Source organism: Chiloscyllium plagiosum, unplaced genomic scaffold, assembly GCF_037043375.1.
Source record: "Chiloscyllium plagiosum isolate Xiang-an unplaced genomic scaffold, Cpla_swu_hap1 HiC_scaffold_13, whole genome shotgun sequence".
In the NCBI taxonomy this organism is placed as follows: Eukaryota; Metazoa; Chordata; class Chondrichthyes; order Orectolobiformes; family Hemiscylliidae; genus Chiloscyllium; species Chiloscyllium plagiosum.
The window spans coordinates 7,181,397-7,201,852 of NW_028270151.1; the positions used below are offsets into that span (position 1 = coordinate 7,181,397).

The window sequence follows — 20,456 nt, forward strand, 5'->3', positions numbered from 1 at the left end:
TGGTGTTTCTATGTATCTGCTGCCCTTGTCATTCTAGATGTTAATGGTTATGAATTTCAAAGATACTCTGAGGAGCCTTGGTGAATTCCTGCAATGCACCTTGTGGATGGTACACACTGCTGCTACTGAGTATTGATGGTGGAGGGAGTGGATGCTTGTGGATGTGCAGCTGTGTCCTGGATGGTGTCAAGCTTCTTGTGGTGTTGGAGCTGCATCCATCGAGGCGAATGGGGAGTATTCTGTCACACTCCTGATTTGTGCCTTGTTGATGGTGGGCAGGCCTTGAGGTCAGAAGGTGAATTACAGGATTCCTAGCCTCTGACTTGGTCTTGTGGCTGCCATATTTACATGGCTAGTGCAGTTCAGTTTTTGGCCACTGGCAATGCCAGGCTGTTGGTAGTGGTGATAACACCATTGAATGCCAAGGCCTGATTGTTTGATTCTTTCTTGTTGGAGAAAGTCATTGCCTGGCAATTTTGTGGCACAAATGTTTGCCACATCTCAGCCCAAACCTAGATGGTTGATCTCTAACAATAACAACCATCTTCCTACGTGCCAGGTATGACTCCAATCAGCAGAGAGTTTTCAGTTTTCTACCTTGATTCCAGTTTTGCCAGTGCTCCTTGATGCCACATCTGGTCAAATGCAGCCTTAACATTGAAAGCAGTTGTCTGACCGCTGGAATTGGGCTGTTTGGGCATGTTTGAACCCAAGGCTGTAATGAAATCAGGAATTGAATGGCCCTTGTGGAATCCAGACTGAGCATTGCTGAGCAGGTGCTGCTTGTTGGCACTGTTGATGACACCTTCCATTGCTTTATTGATGATAGAGGGTAGACTGATGGAACCGGAATTGGCCGTGTCCAGCTTTTTGCAGACAGGACATACCTGGGTGATTTTCCATGTTGTCAGGTAGATGTCAGTGGTGTACCTGTACTGGAGGAGCTTAGCTAGGGAGCGGCAACTACTGGAGCACAAGTCTTCAGTACTATTGCCAGAATGTTGTCAGGGTCCATAGCCTTTTGCAGTATCCTGTGCTTCCAACTGTTTATTGATATCAAGTGGAGTGGAGTGAATTGAATTGGTTGAAGTCTGGAATAAAACCAGAAATTGCTGGAGAACATCAGCAGGTCTGGCAGCAACTGTGGGGAGAGAGAGAGAGAGAGAGAGAGAGACAGACAGACAGAATGATGACGACTCTTCAGATCTGACAGCATTTTGAAATATGTGGTATGCAGAACAACCTCAGTTATCTGCACATCAATTATCCAAATTTCGGATTATCTGAACAAGACCTCAAGGTCCCCGTAGTGCATTTCAATTGAAGTCAGAAAATTCTATTCCTCATCCCTTTGCATCATTTTGTAAACACTCCCCACCTGTCTTGTTTGGATAATCGAGGAACCTCCATTATCCAACTTTCAATTAACTGAATTTCGGATGATCCAAACAAAATTGCAAGGCTCCGCCACGTGGCTAACTATGTTATCTAGCATTCGATTAACCGAATGAAATAGACCCGCCTGTGTCCTTTGGATAATAGAGGTTCCTCTGTAAATGCTGATAATGGATGGGGTGAGCAGATAGTTGGAGATGGAGCCCAGAGAGAGAAAGAGAGAAGAAAAATGTTAGGCAGATTGTCTTCATTATCATCTATCGAACTTTTCATCTTCCTTCACTTAGTCAACAATGAATAGGTAGAAGGATGGAAAGAGGCAAAAGAGGAGGTTGGCGGGGGGCTGGCAGTTTTGATGAAAGAAAACATTACTGCTGTAACTCAAGATCTTTCTGAAGAGTTGTCCACTGAAAACATATGGCTTGAAATTAGAAATAGAAGCAAAATGATCACCTTGATGGGATTGTAGTATAGACGCTCCCAATAGTCAGAGGGAAATTGAGGAGCAAATATGTAGAGATCTCAGACATATGCAAGAATGTAAGGTAATTGTAGGTGATTTTGATTTTCCAAACATTGACCGGGACTACCATAGTGTTAAAGATTTGGATGATGAAAATTAGTGAAATGTGTTTGAGAAAAGTTTCTTTATCAATGTGTAAGTGTTCCTTCGGAGCAAAAGTTGACCTTGTCTTGGGAAATAAGGCAGGACAGGTGGACTGTATTGATAGTAAGGGAATGCTTTCGGTCCAATAATTATAATACTCTGTTTTAGAATAGTTAGGGGAAAGGATTAGTCTTCAATAAAAAATTAAAGTTTTTAAACTGAGAAGGGCAAATTTTAATGGCATGAGCCAAGAACTTTCAAAAGTTGATTGGAGTAGACTATAGGTAAAGGGACATCTCATAAATGGTAGGATTTTAAAAGTGTGATAACGAGAATTCGGAGTCATTATGTTGCTGTGAGAGGGAAAGGTCAGGTTGGTAGGATTAGAGAACAATGGATGAATAAAGATAATGAGGTTCTAGTCAAGAATGAAAAAAATCATATTTGATATGGATAACTAGGCTCAAACGAATCTCTTGAACAGTATAAAGTGTGTAGGGACATTCTTAAGGGGGAGATCAGAAAGGCAAAGAGGATATGAGAGCGCTTTAGGAAATAAGGTTAAGGATAATCCAAAGAGGTTCGACAAGGAAATGAAGAGCAAGAGATCAACTAGAGAGACAGGAAGGCCCCATAAAGATCAAAGAGGTTGACTTTGTGTTGAACCTCAGGAGATGGGAGAGATATTAAATGAATATTTTGGATCAGATTTTAGTCATAGCACAGAAATAAATCCTTTGGTTCAACCAGTCCATGCTGAAAATAATCCCAAACTGAACTGGTCCCATCTGCCTGTGCTTGGCGCATATTCCTCCAACTATTTCTTATGTAGTTATCTAAATATCTTTTAAACATTATAATTGTATCCACATCCACCACTTTCTTTGGAAGTTCATTGCATACATGAACCACCTTTTTAAAAAGAAAATGCTCCTCGTGTCTTTTTAAAAATCTCTTTCCTCTTGCTTTAAAAACATGCCCCCGAGTCTTGAAGTCCCCCACCCTCGGACAAAGACACCTGTCAATCATCTTATCTATGCCCCTCATGATGTTATAAACCTCTAAGGTCACCTTTCAGCTTGTGTACTCCAGTGAAAGAAGTCCCAGCCTCTCCTTATAACTCAAACCCTCCATTTGTCATATTATCCTGGTAAATCTACTCAAAACCTTCTCCAGATTGATCATATCCTTCCTATAACAGGGAGACCAGAACTGGGCATATACACCAGAAGAGGCCTCACCAATATCTTGTACAACCTCAACATAACGTCCCAACTCCTATACTCAAAGGTACCTGAACTCCTAGGTCTCTGTTCTAGAATACTACTCAATGCCCGACTTTTAATTATAGGCTTTCTGCCCTCTGTTTTACCAAGATGCAAGACCTCCGGTTGAACTGATTAGATCTGTTTCTGTGCTGTATAACTCTGGCTCTGAGTAAGTGAAAATGGGTTGGCTGTGATGAAAGCAAGAGTCAAAGGATATGGTTCTGGAAAAGCACAGCCGGTCAGGCAGCATCCGAGGAACAGGAGAATCAATGTTTCGAGCATGAGTGAGAGGTTGTGATGAAAGCAAGCCATGTCATGACAGGACCTGGGTGTAAGGGTGGGTAAAGTCACTTGGTATCAGGGGTTAGCTAGCAAGATGGATACAGAGCTAGCTTAGTCATATGAGACAGAGGGTAGTGGTGGAAGGATGGCTATGGAGGGCTGGAGAAGGTTTAGAGTAGATTTACCAGGATAATACGACAAATGGAGGGTTTGAGTTATAAGGAGAGGCTGGATAGGCTGGGACTTCTTTTTGGAATGGAGGGCTATGATTCATGGTGTTCCATAGGGATCAGTGCTGCCCCTGCTGTTTGTGATCCACGTAAATGATTTGGAGGAAAATGTAGCTGGTCTAATTAGTAAGTTTGCAGAGTAAGATACAAAGATTGGTGAAGTTGTGGATAGTGAGGAGGATTGTCAGAGGATACAGCAGGATACAGATCAGTTGGAGGCATGGGCAGAAAACTGGCAGATGGAGTTTAATCTGGACGAATGTGAGGTGATGCATTTTGAAAAGCCAAGTACAAGGTGGGAATTATACAGTGAGTGGCAGAACCCTTGGGAACAAAGAACATCTCGGCCTCCTCCAGATGACTAAAGCATCAAGAAGCCTGTCTCCAGCTAATTTGATTCTCTCCATAGGATGTCCAGAAAGGGTTGAAGGCGACAGATACTTGCCTAGATGAACACTACTCCAATAACCCTTAAAAAGATTGACAGTCTGGGCAAAGCAGCCGGCTTAATTGGCACCACATCCACAAGCATCCAGTCCCTCCACCACCGTGGCAGCAGTGTGTGCATATGGACAAGATACACTGCAGAAATTCACTGAAGCTCCTTAGATTGCATCTTCCAAACCCATGACCACTCCCATCTAGAAGGCTCATGGATACATGGGAACACCATCACCTGCAAGTTCCCCTCCAAGCCACTCACCATCCTGACTTGGAAGTATATTGCTATTCCTTTAGTGTTGTTGGATCCAAGTCTTGGAATTCCCTTCCTAAGGGCATTGTGGGTCTACCCATAGGACTTGGACTGCAGCAGTTCAAGAAGGCAGCTCACCGTCCCCTTCTCAAGGGCAACTAGGGACAGGCAACAAATGTTCAAACAGCCAGCTTTGCCCACGTCTAATGAGAGAATTAAAAAAAAATTCAGGGAGTTTGGTGTCAATGTTGAGAATGCCCAGACCTTTGCAGGGTCAACATGGCTGAAGTTATCATTGCGTTTTTTCAGTGCCTTAAAACTACATAGCAACACCTAGTTTATTTTGTGTGATTGAAAGGACATGAGTGGCTTGCTAGGTCATTTCAGAGGGCAATTAAGAGTGGACCATATTGCTGTCAGTCTGGAGTCACATATAGGCCAGAACTGGATAAAGATGGCAATTCTTTGTCATTAGTGATCCAGATGTGCTTTTATGATGACAAACGATGGTTTCAATGTCATTAAAGTTTTATTTCCAGATATTATTGTATTCAGATTCCACCATCTGCCACAGTCAGTTTTGAACTCAGGCCCCAGAACATTAGCTGGGTCTGTAGATTTCCAGTCTGGTGGCAATATCACAAGGCTCTCACCATATTGTTAATATGTTTGATGGGACCAGAAGGAGCAAACCATGCTCATGACCTGAATAGGCCAGTGCCCCACTGCACCCCAAGATTGTCTCTGACACTATTTCTCTCGCCTGCTCCCCTCAACCTGGACTCCTGTCTCTCAGTACCATGTAACGGCAGCCTATCCTCCTTCCCCTGTGAGCTTTCTTTGAACATCTTTGGTCACACTGCTTGCCAGCCAACTGCAGATGAAGACTTCATAGTATTTCATACCTCAAAGTAACATCTAACTGCCGATGATTTTGTTATACTCATTACCTCATAGTAATGTTGAACAGCCTCTGAATATTAATACGCTGGTTAAGACTGCTTGTTGGACATGTAAAATTAATATTTGTGGACTGACCAAAGTATTTGCTAATTTTTTTTAATACACCTGAAAACTGAAGTTCTAAGCTCCCTCAATCTTTTACTACTTGTAGAGACTGGTGCATTTTAAAACACTAGACCTGAGATCTCTGGATCACTACTTGCAAATTTAACTTAGAGTCAGAGAGATGTACAGCATAGAAATGGACCCTTCGGTCCAACCCGTCCCTGCCGACCAGGTATCCCAACCCAATCTAGTCCCACCTGTCAGCACCCGGCCCATATTCCTCCAAACCCTTTCTATTCATATACACATCCAAATGTCTCTTAAATGTTGCAATTGTACCAGCCTCCACCACCTCCTCTGGCAGCTCATTCCATACATGTACCACCCTCTGCATGAAAAAGTTGCCCTTTAGGTCTCTTTTATATCTCTTCCCCTCTCACCCTAAACCTATGCCCTCTAGTTCTGGACTCCCTGATGCCAAGGAAAAGACTTTGTCTATTTATCCTCTCCATGCCCCTCATAATTTTGTAAACCTCTATAAGGTCACCCCTCAGCATCCGACACTCCAGGGAAAACTGCCATAGCCTGTTCAGCCTCTCCCTGTAGCTCAGATCGTCCAACTCTGGCAACATCCTTGTAAATCTTTTCTGAACCCTTTCAAGTTTCACAACATCTTTCCGATAGGAAGGAGACCAGAATTGCACGCAATATTCCAACAGTGGCCTAACCAATGTCCCGTACAGCTGCAACATATCCTCCCAACTCTTGTACTCAATACCCTGACCAATAAAGGAAAGCATACCAAACGCCTTATTCACTATCCTATCTACCTGCGACTCCACTTTCAATGAGCTATGAACCTGCACTCCAAGGTCTCTTTGTTCAGCAACACTCCCTAGCTCCTTACCATTAAGTGTATAACTCCTGCTAAGATTTGCTTTCCCAAAATGCAGCACCTCACATTTATCTGAATTAAACTCCATCTGCCACTTCTCAGCCCATTGGCCCATCTGGTCCAGATCCTGTTGTATTCTGAGGTAACCTTCTTTGCTGTCCACTACACCTCCAATTTTGGTGTCATCTGCAAACTTACTAACTGTACCTCTTATGCTCACATCCAATTCATTTATGTAAATAACAAAACGTAGAGGGCCCAGCACTGATCCTTGTGGCACTCCACTGGTCACAGACCTCCAGTCTGAAAAACAACCCTCCACCACCACCCTCTGTCTTCTACCTTTGAGCCAGTTCTGTATCCAAATGGCTAGTTCTCCCTGTATTCCATGAGATCTTACCTTGCTAACCAGTCTCCCATGGGGAACCTTGTCGAACGCCTTACTGAAGTCCATATAGATCACATCTACCGCTCTGCCCTCATCAATCCTCTTTGTTACTTCTTCCAAAAACTCAATCAAGTTTGTGAGACATGATTTCCCACACACACAGCCATGTTGACTATCCATAATCAATCCTTGCCTTTCCAAATACATGTACATCCTGTCCCTCAGGATTCCCTCCGACAACTTGCCCACCACCGAGGTCAGGCTCACCGGTCTTTAGTTCCCTGGCTTGTCTTTACTGCTGCCCTTAAACAGTGGGACCACGTTTGCCAACCTCCAGTCTTCCGGCACCTCACCTGTGACTATCAATGATACAAATATCTCAGCAAAAGGCCCAGCAATCACTTCTCTAGCTTCCCACAGAGTTCTAGGGTACACCTGATCAGGTCCTGAGGATTTATCCACCTTTAACCATTTCAAGACATCCAGCACTTCCTCCTCTGTAATCTGGACATTTTGCAAGATGTCACCCTCTATTTCCCAACAGTCTATATCTTCCATATCCTTTTCCACAGTAAATACTGATGCAAAATATTCATTTGGTATCTCCCCCGTTTTCTGTGGCTCCACACAAAGGCCGCTTTGCTGATCGTTGAGGGACCTTATTCTCTCCCTAGTTGCCCTTTTGTCCTTAGTGTATTTGTAAAAACCCTTTGGATTCTCCTTAATTCTATTTGTCAAAGCTATCTCATGTCCCCGTTTTGCTCTCCTGATTTCCTTCTTAAGTATACTCCTACTTTCTTTATACTCTTCTAAGGATTCACTCGATCTATCCTGTCTATACCTGACATATGCTTCCTTCTTTTTCTTAACCTAACCCTTAATTTCTTTAGGCAGTTTCTGGAACAGTTGAGGAACCCAGAGTGTGGGGGTAAGTACTTTCCTGAAGAATCACTCATGCCTGAAATGTCGATTCTCCTGCTCCTTGGATGCCGCCTTACCTGCTGCGCTTTTCCAGCAACACATTTTCAGCCTTAATTTCTTTCGTCATCCAGCATTCCCTATACCTACCAGCCTTTCCTTTCACCCTGACAGGAATATACTTTTTCTGGATTCTTGTTATCTCATTTCTGAAGACTTCCCATTTTCCAGCCATCCCTTTACCTGTGAACATCTGCCTCCAATCAGCTTTTGAAAGTTCTTGCCTAATACTATCAAAATTGGCCTTTCTCCAATTTAGAACTTCAACTTTTAGATCTGGACTATCCTTTTCCATCACTATTTTAAAACTAATAGAATTATGGTCGCTGGCCCCAAAGTGCTCCCTCACTGACACCTGAGTCACCTGCCCTGCCTTATTTCCCAAGAGTAGGTCAAGTTTTGCACCTTCTCTAGTAGGTACATCCACATACTGAATCAGAAAATTGTCTTATACACACTTGATAAATTCCTCTCCATCTAAACCTTTAACACCTATGGCAGTCCCAGTCGATGTTTGGTATGTTAAAATCTCCTACCATAACTACCCTATTATTCTTACAGATAGCTGAGATCTCCTTCCAAGTTTGTTTCTCAATTTCCCTCTGACTATTGGGGGGTCTATAATACAATCCCAATAAGGTGATCATCCCTTTTTTTTATTTCTCAGTTCCACCCAAATAACATCCCTGGATGTATTTCCAGGAATATCCTCCCTCAGCACAGCTGTAATGCTATCCCTTATCAAAAACACCACTCCCCCTCCTCTCTTGCCTCCCATCCTATCCTTCCTGTAGCATTTGTATCCTGGAACATTAACATGCCAGTCCTGTCCATCCCTGAGCCATGTTTCCATAATTGCTATGACATCCCAGTCCCATGTTCCTAACCATGCCCTGAGTATTCTCTTATTTATTCTCTTTAGCTTTGGTGATATTGCACAATGGACCTTAGCCTTTTGCTTTGGATTCTAAGTTGCAAGAGAGGGATGACCTTCTGTGCTGGTTTGCACGTCCAGGGCAGTAATTGGATTTAGTGAAGTCTTTTAAACAGGAGCAGAGACTCCTAGTTAGCCCAGATTAGGAGGAGTTTCAATTGCTGCATGATCTGCATCTTGAAGTTGAATATAAATATGTGAAATAACTGCATAGAAGCTGGTATCCCATCAGCAAGTCACACTTTATTAACGAAGACTGTATATGTGCTCTGACCAACGAGGCTCTTTACTGAGACAACCTTCTGAATCTTCTGTTTATATCTGTCAGCCAGGACTCCCTGATTGGAGTTGTTAATCTGGGCCAATCAAGGATCTTGCCGTCAGGCCCAACTGGCCATTGTTCCAACCACTACAAATGCCTGTTATCAACAGGAATTGTAATGTGGATAGACAATGGCGTTCACCCCTGAATGGTTAGTGAGAGCAAAATGCCAAAAGTTTGGTTTGGGTTGCAGCAATATCATGGCATCTGTTCATACATTTCCAGCAACAAGAGCATCGAATTTCCATTTATTTTCAAAAGGCAATTTTTTTGTTCACATTCAAATACTCAAAAGTCCTTCTTCAGGCTTGATTTTGTATCATAACTTAATAACAATACATCGGTTTTCAGTGCAAGGCAGACAAAATGTTTGAAAACTCTTTATAATATTGTTTGTATCATGTTCTCAACCAAAAAATAAAATACCCTGAGACTATTTGCATCACAGTAGGTCCAGATTTGAGTCAAAAGGAAAATACTTCAAGTTGTCTACGAGACTTAGAGGAATGTTCTCTTTTTTTTGTTAGTGTGATCTGAGCATCATTATCAGTATTTGTTAAATGCCCTTGAGAAGGTGATGGTGAGCAACTCCTAACCTCCTTGTAGTCCATGAGGTGTGGATAATACTGTCAGGCAGGACGTTCCAGATTTATGGCCTAGTGAAAATATAGAAGGGGTGCTAGAATTCCAAATCGGATGGTGTGTGGCTTGGAAAGTTAAAGTGTAAGCTTCTTGAATGCTGTTATGATTAAGAGGGGCCGGTGTTGGACTGGGGTGGGCAAAGTTAAAACTCTCACACAACACCAGGTTATAGTCCAACAGGTTTATTTGAAAGCACTAGCTTTCAGAGCACTGCTCCTTCATCAGGTGCATGTGGAGTATAGTATCGAAGACACAGAATTTATAGCAAAAGATTAGTGTCATACATTGATACATTTAATACACCTGAATTGTTAAGTCTTTCATCTTTTAGGATGCTGGCTTTGGTTCATTTAATATGTAAACTCCAGAACTACTTTTAAGTCACCTTCTTGTGATAACTCAAGGCTTTATAACAAAAGGTGACATCTCAGCTCAGACAATGCATTAAAGGTGTAATCTTTTGCAATAAATTCTGTGTCTTATGATCTTATACTCCACAAACCACCTGATGAAGGAGCAGCACTCCGAAAGCCAGTGCTTCCAGGTAAACCTGTTGGACTATAGCCTGGTGTTGTGTGATTTTTAACTATGAATGTTGCTGGAGCTACACCAGCCCAGGCAAGTGGGGAGTATTCCATCACACCCCTGACTTGTGTCTTGTAGATGGTGGATAGGCTTTGGGGAGCCAGGGGGGTGGATTATTTATTGCAGGATTCCCAGCCACTGGCCTGTTCCTGTAACTTCGGTATTTAGAAGGCAAGTTCAGATAGACATCTGTTCACTGGCAACCCCAGAATCTTGATGAAGTCAACAAGGAAAATGGTGCTGAATTGATTTTGCCCATGTCCTTTGCAATTAGCACCCTTCCAGCTGTGAAAAGTGACTGCTGTTAATTTTTACAAAGACTGATTTGTTGAAAAATGAAATAACATAACTCCATTTTTATCATGTGTATCCACAGTCCTCGATTTTGTGAACTGTGCAGCTGTTTTCTTTTAATGATTCTTTTATGTTTAGCTGTTCATTGTGATCAGTTGGCAGCACCTTTTGAACCTAGAAGGTTATGAGTTCAAGTCCAACTTCAGCTTATGACATCGTTGATGAATGAAGATAATTAGTCTCAAGGCCGATGTTAGTGAATTGCTGTTTGGAAGCACGGTTTTTGAAACTACTGTGCTTCACATGTTCCTCCATCTCACCACTCAATATTTTCTATATTGTACTAAAGGTGATCATAATTAACTGAAAGCTGCTCTTGTAATTACTTTTCAGAGGAGGAGAAGGTTGCTTTTGTTAATTGGATTAACAAAGCATTAGAAGGTGATCCAGATTGTAGACATTTGATTCCTATGGACGCCAATAGTGACCGTCTGTTTAGTGCAGTTGGTGATGGAATTCTTCTCTGGTAAATTATTTTCTTTACATTTTTATTATGATAAAATGAAGATGTCACAAATTGAACCTCGAGATGCTGGTAACTTTTTGTTTTTTCTTTAAATTAGTCTTTGCCTAAGGATCCAAGCAGGTGACATGCTCCTTGCTGTCTGTCTGTGCTGTTCTGTAACTAACTGCTCAAAGACTGAGACAGGTTTTGATTGATATATCCTGCAGGAAGGTGCTCCATTAATCCCACACGAGTCCATGAAATTTAACCCTCCGTCTCCAATGTTTCAGGTGGAAGTACACACACTCTGTTGTGTCAGACTGATGCTGCCTACCATTTTGCTAAAGACTGTCCGTTATAATTTTTGCATTTGCAAGTTGGGGGGTGTAATATCTGTATGAATCACCTGCTACAAAATTGACATACACCGAGGGAGCTAGTTCTGAAATATTTGCGGATTTGACTTTAACCAAACAGGCAAGATTCTAAAATGAACTTAACAGAATGTGTGGAAGACTCCTTCCATTTACATTGAAAGAGAATGCTGGGAACTTCTCCCTCCTCCCCAGCAGTCACTGCTGCTTTCCTGAGTAGTACCAGACCCCCGGACACCAGCATCACGTCCTCACGTCAGTTACTGCCACCTCCAGAGCTGACCCAGCTGCCTGTTCCCTAATCGGATTTGCCATTTTTCTGACCACCATAAAACAATAAGATATAGGAACTGAATTGGAGCACTCCGCTCATTGGGTCTGCTCCACCAGTCGATTATGGCTGATGTGTTTCTCAACCCCATGATCCTGCCTTCTCCCTGTAAACCTTGATCCCCTTACTGATCAAGAACCTATTTGCCTCAGTCTTAAATACGCTCAGTGATTTGTGCAATGAGTTCCACAGAGTCACCACCCTCTGGCTGAAGAAATTCCTCCTCCCCTCAGTTCTAAAGGGTCGTCCTTTCACTCTGAGGCTGTGCTCTCAGGCCTCCTAGTCTCCCTTGAGATGACATAAAATGTTTTCTTCAGCAGCAAGGAAAAATATGTAGGTTATTTGTGCAATGGGTCATTTTTATCACGGCAAATTTTAACCTACTGATGAACTGTCTTGTGTGATATTTTTCATGTTCCTCAGCTCTTTCCTGGCCAAAATTGACACCTGATAGAAGATTCTTCACAGGGTTAACTGAGACTCCAAGGTTTCTCAATAGCTGCCGGAATAACTTTGGAGAACTGCTCTTTCTTTCTATCCACTACCTTTCAAGTTACACCACCCACTTCTCTCCACTGATCAGGCTGACATTAACGGGTTCACTTTGTCATGGTGTGGTTGGTAGTGTTGGGCCATGTCAATGTTTAATTGTTATGATTTATTGACATACTATGTTCCTGGAAACACATCTTCAAATTGGGGCAGTGTTACACAATTACTAAACATAAAACATTTCTCCAAATTGGTTTATGATTTAACCTGTTCACACCAAAAAGTACTTTCTTTTTCCTATCCAGCAAAATGATAAACTTATCCCAGCCAGACACAATTGATGACCGTGTGATCAACAAGAAAAAATTAACTCCATTCACGATTTCTGTAAGTACTATCTCACCAGTAGCCATTGTTTAATCAAACCTTGAAGGCGTTTGAAATATTGACATTTTGTTTATTTCAGCTACAGATGCCTACCGATACCTATTTTTGAAGATGTAATTTATTTTACTATCTGGCGTCTATGGGACCAGGAGTTTACCTGTTGATCAATTATTCCAGATAATCCAGAGGTTCACATAATCAATGTAAAAATACACACTAAGTAATAAAAACATAATGCAGAGGTATACACATCACTGATATACTTTAATTACAGCATAAATCACTTAAATAATGATGCAACTTTGTCTTAAATAAAACTTATCGGCAGAGAGTCTTCTCACCTGCATCCTCAACTGACTGCTTAGACAGCGCGACAATACAGTCAAAGCTTTGCAGTACTTGAGGTATATCATTTTTGTCGGTTTGTCAAGAGTGCTGGTTCATGGGTTACCAGGTATAACAAAATTTGCAGTACAGTTAAAGTTTTTAATATCAGTAGCCTCACAGCGCCAGGGACCCAGGTTCGATTCTAGCCTTGAGCAACTGTCTGTGTGGAATTTGCACATTCTCCCTGTGTCTGCGTGGGTTTCCTTTGGGTGCTCCAGTTTCCTCCCACAGTCCAAAGTTGTGCAGGTTAGGTGAATTGGCCATGCTAAATTCCCCATAGTGTTAGGTACATTAGTCAGGGGTGAATGGAGGGGAATGGGGGAGGGTGGGTGTGACCTTGTTGGGCCGAATGGCCTGTTTCCATACTGTAGGGAATCTAATCTAATCTTAACATATGGATAATAAATATAGAGGGATATCTTTCATGTTTAGTTGACTGCCATGGTTAATAAATTTTATTTATAGTTCTCCATAATTAGTGTAGAACTGACAGTATTTCTCGAAGTTTTGTTTTTCACATCTGTAAGCTACCGATTTTGAAAGGAGTGTTTTGTGTATGCATCATTATTGTTTTGGAAACAGTGTGTTTGTTTGAACATATCACAGCACTAATTCATTCTCTCGCAGGAGAACCTGAACCTTGCCCTGAATTCTGCTTCTGCCATTGGCTGTACTGTGGTGAACATTGGTGCACAAGATCTGAAGGAAGGGAGACATCACCTTGTGCTCGGCCTCCTCTGGCAGATCATAAAAATTGGCCTCTTTGCTGATATTCAGATTACCAGGAATGAAGGTAAATAACAAATATAGATGGCTTCTGCAATTTGATCTGGCAGAATCCAATGTCTTCAAAAGCAAATGCATACCCATTTTCACTTTAAAGGGATAACAGATGGTATTTGGATTGAATCCAGAAGTACCTTGCTCACTTCCAGGAATTTATTTCTGCGCGACAACGATCAGGTGATGTCATCATGACCAGAGAGGAGTTGTTAATGTGTGTGCATTTCATTATGATAAATACTTTTCAGCAGTTCCTCCGGTGCGGTGATGTCCCTTTACAAAGTCTGTCTCTAAGGTCATGTCTTTGAGGTGCTGAGCAATGTTTAACAAACCTGCACTGATGAAGCACTCAATGCCACGTGTAATTTTGAAGGCTGCTTGGCAACCAGAGTAATAAATATTATCCTCCGCTTTTGAAGCTAAGTTAGATCAAAGCAGTTGCCTTCTGGTTTTTAGCTTGTGATGGCCTTTTCTGCATGAAAATTGTCTTTGTCAATCTGAGGAATTGTCAGGTGCTGATACTGTTTATTCTTTGATTTCAGCACTTATTACTCTGCTCAAGGAAGGTGAGGAGCTGGAGGAGCTCCTGAAACTTTCACCTGAAGATCTGCTTTTACGTTGGGTCAATTACCATCTTGAAAACGCAGGATATCATAAAATCAGCAACTTCAGTCAAGATATTAAGGTACCAGTGTTTTGACAAAAAGTTTCCTCATTCAGACTTTATGGCCATTTTCACACTTAATTGTCAGGTATCTTGAGGCTAATTTTGCCTCTGCTCTTAGATAGGCTTGGTAGAATGGTTGACCTTTTTTTAATATAGGGACAAGGAGCTCATTACAAAAAGGATGATTTGGATTTAACATTCAGAATTTCTGAGGGAAAATTTTGTTCCAAGTTCTGACAATATCACGCTCCATTCCAAACCTTGCAGTATGACTTTCCTTTTCCTAATCTGAGGATTTCCCACTGTTGTAGGAAACTAGGCTCTTCACCTGGTTCAGCTCTGTTGCCTTCATTTCCGCTCTCACCCTTTTCCCTCCCTCTTAAAACCACAATAGGAATCCTCTTGCTGTCATTATCCATTCTACAAAGGTCCAGTTCAGTGGATCATTACACCATTGGGCAACTTTGTGTGGAGTTTGTATATTTTCCCTGTGTCTGCGTGAGTTTCCTCCGAGTTCTCTGGTTTCCTCCTGCAGTTCAGAGATGTACAGTCTGGTGGATTGGCCATGGAAACTGCCCATGGTGTCCAAGGACGTGCAGGTGAGGTGAATGAGCCATGGGAAGTGCAGGGTCACTGGGACAAGGTAGGGGAATGGTTCTGAGTGGGATGGTCTCTGGAGGGTTGGTGTAGACCCAAAGGACCGAATGACCTGTTTCCACACTGAAGGGATTCTAGGATTCTCACTCACACCATCAATGAACTACTCAGACATTGCAGAGTTCACAGTAATATAGTAAACTTCACGGTATTTGATGTATATAATTTCTGCCAGTTTACCAAGAGTGCTGGTTTATAAGATGCTGGTTCAAAGAGTTTTTTTTTTAATATGCTATGAATGCTGGAAATCTGACACATATAGAGAATGTTGGAGAGACTCTCCAGGTCTGGCAGCACCTATGATGAGAGAAACCGGTTAAGGTTGAGTCCAGTATCAGACTTCAAGTATTAATTCTGTTTCCTGCTGAGTTTCTCCAGCATTCTCTGCACTGGCCACCTCACGCTGCCTGCACTGACTAACATCTGCCACTAGATGGTGACTTGTCAATCTAAAAATGCAAGTTCTCTCTCCAAAATACACCATTGCACAAGAGGTATATAGTCATGTATTTCTTTTATAGTTAGTAATATATTCTGTTTTGCAGGTTGTTTCAGCTGGGAATACACTGCTGAACATGTATGGTACAGTACTTTAGGTTGAACTTGATTTTTCTACCAGACAATAAATGTTCAACGGAACATCACATGAATTCCTGTGACAACCTCTAATTTACTTAGGCATTTTATTTAGAGCCACTATTTTCAGGAATGTAACATTTGAGTACCTGTGCCTTTAGTCCTTTCAGAATTTCCAACGTGCTTTGCAAGTGAATCAGTGTTTTGCTACTTTCTACAGAATCTGCTGTAATCACTGCTAACAGTGTGTGTTCCTGTGCACTGGGGAGACCACCTACAGATTGCACGATTACTTTGTAGAACACCTCAGTTTTGAGAATGCAGCACAGCAGTGTGTTGAATACAAGCACATTATTGAAGTGAAGCTTGAGATGTCTGTCTACAGGGAGAGCGCCACATGGTAGAAATCACATGACTACAGCAAGCTAGAATGGGCATTTGTACATGATTATGAATGTCCCTGTTTATAAAAAATAAGAAAAGAGGGCTGCATTAAGACACACTTTTTTGCTCACCCATGTTACAATCTCCATAGATTTCTGTACTTATACCTTGTCGGTTTGCATTTTCCATCAGTCTCTGCATTTCCCTAATACACACATTCCTTAAATCTCGATGGTCTCTTTATGGTAGCTGTGCATGTTGTTATCATTGGCTGTTCATAGCCAAGGTGAGTCATTCCTATGTTGCTTGTTGATGCTGTGGTGGCTGTCGTTGGTTTGCTGTGGATCTCTAGATCTGATGGTTGTTGTCTTCTGTCTAAATGGTGCACTCATATCTTCCTGATCAGATGCAAGCAGTTGAGGAACAGCTACTGTTGTTGGGGAAATGTACCTGAGGCTGTGACAGCTGAGCTGTCACTTCCACTGCATCTGGTCAAAGTGACAACTGTTCCACGTTGGTCCCAAGTTGCCTCTTGGGCTGGCTTTTGTTAAGATTGTTGAATGTTTGTACCCTGAATGGCTCTCCAAGACTCAACCCTGATAGTGTTTTAGCCATCTTGTTAAAATGAAATTTGACTTTCTGCCATTCACTTTGATTCTTTTTCACTTTTATTTTACCATTTCTGGCCTCCATAGCCTTTTCTGTTCTTGGAAGAGTAGTTTGCGTGCAGCATCACATTAGACTTTGTACTTTCCACATCTTCAATAGCTGCATTACTCCTTCTGAGGATTGCCCTGTATACATCTTGATCGCTACCCCTCATGATTTTTACTGCCACTTTGGCCTTTCTGTTTGACAGGTCACAGTGTGGAAGCGGTGTGATGTTGAATTGCCCAATTTTTCTCAAAGCAACCAAATACTTCACTCGTGAATTGAAGGCCAGTGTTACTCAAGACAATGTCAGGAATACTGTAACAGCTGAACTATTAGGCATTTGACAATCACAGCAGCAGTCATTGATGTCAACTGGTCCACCTCCCAATTGTCAGCATAGTAGTGACCTGTGAGAAGGTAGTCAGTTCCTGCAAGTGTGAAGTGGTCTACTCCCAGCTTCCATGGTTGGTCTGGGATATCATGTAGGCAGAAGTGAGTACTGCACTGCTGGAGATTAGAGTCAAGATTAGAGTGGTGCTGGATTTCTTGATGAAGGGCTTTTGCCCGAAACGTCAATTTTCCTGCTCCTCAGATGCTGCCTGACCTGCTGTATTTTTCCAGCACCACTCTAATCTTGACTGAGATATCATGTGTCATCTGTGGCCCTTTAGCCTACGTGGCACTGGCTAATGTGCTCCCTGCTTTTTGTTGTTCATATTTGGCCAGTGGAGCACACTTCTTGCTTTCCTCAGACTTAGTTCAATTTCTTGGTAGTTTGCACGGACACACTTGGGGGATATTGACACTCTTTCCTTTCTGCAGTTTTAGGTTGGCAATTCCTCTCTGCATGCTCAACATCTCTTAAAGCAGCAGGTGTGTTCTTGCTGCTCTCGTGAATTGTTGCAACAGTTGGAGGTTTGCATCTTGTTGGATAGTTTGCTTGATTCGAAGAAGACACTTGTTTGTTGTATTCAGTTGCTCTGCTGGTTTGATGACTTCCAGAACATGTGCTGCTGTTTCACATTGAAAATCTGGAAGATCCTGCACTCTGTTGAAGAACCCTCCACTTCCTTAGAGTGTGTGACTGCAACGTCCCGCTGCTATCTTTGCCTGTATGTCACATCCAGATGACATCACTAACCAGAGTAACTTTCTTGACAGGAAGTTTTGCAGCATGGGAGAAGGCTTGGAAGTGACTTGTGGTCAGACTTGACTATAACTTGCAAAGCATTGAAAGTGTTCATAAGGAAATATTATGGCTAGGTACGCTTACACTTTCTAGGTGTACTGTCTTTGCGTTAGTGTGCTGGATGCAAATACAACTGATTTGTCTTTGCTCCAAGCCCTGTCTCTATAGCATCACACTGCAGGGTGACTTCTTTACTTAGTGTTTCAGCACTAGCTGCTTGATTTTAGTGAATGTTGTTTTGTGTCCTGTCCCCCCTGATTCCACTGCACATCTTTGGCCGTAAGTTGGTGTAATGGTCGACATCCGAGCAACAAATTGGGCCAGAATTTTATCAAATAACAGACAAATCCAGCAAATTGTTGCAGTCTTTCACCTCTGTAGGTTGTTGCATTGATAGCTGTCACCTTTTCAGGATCTGGGTGAAGACCCTTTGCAGTCGGTACATGGCCCATATCCTTGACTTCAGGCATCTTTAATTATAATTTTTCTTGTTCATCTTTCGGTGAAGCAGTCATGCTAGATTTTGATTGTGGACAGCAATGGCTTAGAATCATTCATTCCCTAAATGTAGCAAGAGACCATTCAGCCCATTGAAACTGCACCAACCCTCCAGAAACCTCCAACCCAGATCCACTTTTTGGATCATATGTTGAGCCACTTCACACAGGTCTGCGGAGGTCCCATGATGCACCATCTGGCATGTTATGTTTACTTGATATTCTTCTTCTGTAGTCCACATTCTAACGATCACAAACCATGTCTCACCTATTGACCTGACTCAATTGAATTGTTATTTAGTGTATAGTGATTGGTTGGAGTCTTCAGCCGCTATCTCTCCACTGATCAACTGTAGCTGCTGATTGTTCTTCTTTTTACACATACATTTGTGAATACAACGATTTGACTTCTTGCAGCGAGAACGCTGGTTACCCCGTGCTGGACATGCCTTCTTTTGCATTCTGTACATTGTGCTGTGCTGTGCCGTGTGGCCGAAGGATCTGTCCGCATCATGCAAGACCAGGTCTGTTCTGCTGAATGTGCTGTAGTTGTTGATTCACAAAACCTTTGCACTTTTACACAGGTCAGTTGCTCTTTTGGGTATTAGTTTGTCTTCTCTCCATAGGTATGCTTTCACTTTTGTATCCCTCATACTTAATACAGTCCTGTTTCTAATGGGATCATTCTTTAATTGTATAAGTACATGGGATTCTACAAGCTGAGCTAATGTTACATATTAATCAATGACTTTTTCCTCCCTTTTGTGACAAAACTAGGGCTTTAAGAGGTTATTTTGTCTTTTGTTTTGAGAGGTTTTAAGGCAGAGGTACCAAGCCGTCTACCAGAGCCACTAGAGTAAACAATTTGCGAGGCCATAGGTTTTTTTTTGAAATGGAACTATAGAAGCAGCCTGAATGGGTGTGGTCAAGCTCTCATAGAACCAGGATATTTGGTTTTTAGTTTGCAGGATATGCTATTGGGGCCTTGAAGTGGAAGCTATTTTTCCTATTTCTCGTTTACAGCCAAAAGCTGGGGGTTCTCTTCTTGCTACAGAGACTGTTTGTTTGTTTTTTTTTGAATTTGCCTTTTTGACAAGGGATATTACTGTGTTGGAACAGTTAGTTAGTAATAATTACAGTATCTATTATTCTGTGAGGTTTTCCAGTACACTTAAGTTATTCCAATTCCTTCCTCCTTTTGTTGTACTTTAACTATAGTGGATGAATAAAGTATGTTTTGCTTTAAATCCAATAGTTTGACCAATTGAATTGCATCTGGAATGCAACATCTTACTCTTACACTTTTCAAAATAAGAAAAAATTAGGATCAAGGCTATCTTAATATATTTTGAGGGGGTTTGTCTGGTTCATAACTCTATTCCCTTGCGTTGTTGAATATGTACTATTGATACATAACATTTCCTTGGAAAATGAAGTGTGCTTTCAAAGCTTTTACAATTTCTTCCATGTGTTTTTTTTCCCCCTGCTTTTCAGAAATATTTGGAGTGGAATATATTTTGAAAATCTCTCTTCCCAATCGTGATAAAATGTAGTGACTTGTGCTTGTTCTGCAAATCTTCCTGTACACAACAGAACACCCATGGGATCTCCGATATCAGGGTTCTTAGCAGAGGCAGTATTACAGAGACTTGAACAAACTATCCAACCCAAACTCTGGGTCCGCTACATGGATGACACCTTTGTCATCACTAAACGAAATAAATTAGAGGACACCTTCAAGACCATCAATAATATCCTTTACTGGCATAAAATTCACGAAAGAGGAGGAAAACAACAATAAACTGCCATTCCTAGATGTCACAGTCGAGCGAACAGTCAATGGGGAACTTCAAACCAGCATCTACAGGAAAACAACAGATACAGACCACATACTGAACTGCAGAAGCAATCATCCCAACACCCACAAATGAAGCTGCATCAGCACATTATTTCAATGAGCCACCACACACTGCAGCACAGAGGAACTAAGAGTAGAGGAAAATCACCAACACACCATATACAAAAAAAGGTATCTAATGAACACTGTTTGC

General features: G+C 41.8%; 1 protein-coding gene across 2 annotated transcripts in view; it reads left to right on the top strand.

Annotated features, from left to right (window-relative positions):
• LOC122556217 (plastin-1-like) overlaps positions 1-20,456 on the top strand; it is a 149,760-nt gene that overhangs the window by 89,057 nt on the left and 40,247 nt on the right. For both annotated transcript variants that reach the window (XM_043702777.2, XM_043702778.2), the window contains exons 5-8: positions 10,916-11,048; positions 12,530-12,611; positions 13,626-13,791; positions 14,324-14,466. In XM_043702777.2, the coding sequence (XP_043558712.1) occupies positions 10,916-11,048; positions 12,530-12,611; positions 13,626-13,791; positions 14,324-14,466 (524 nt within the window). The remainder of the gene's footprint in view (positions 1-10,915; positions 11,049-12,529; positions 12,612-13,625; positions 13,792-14,323; positions 14,467-20,456) is intronic.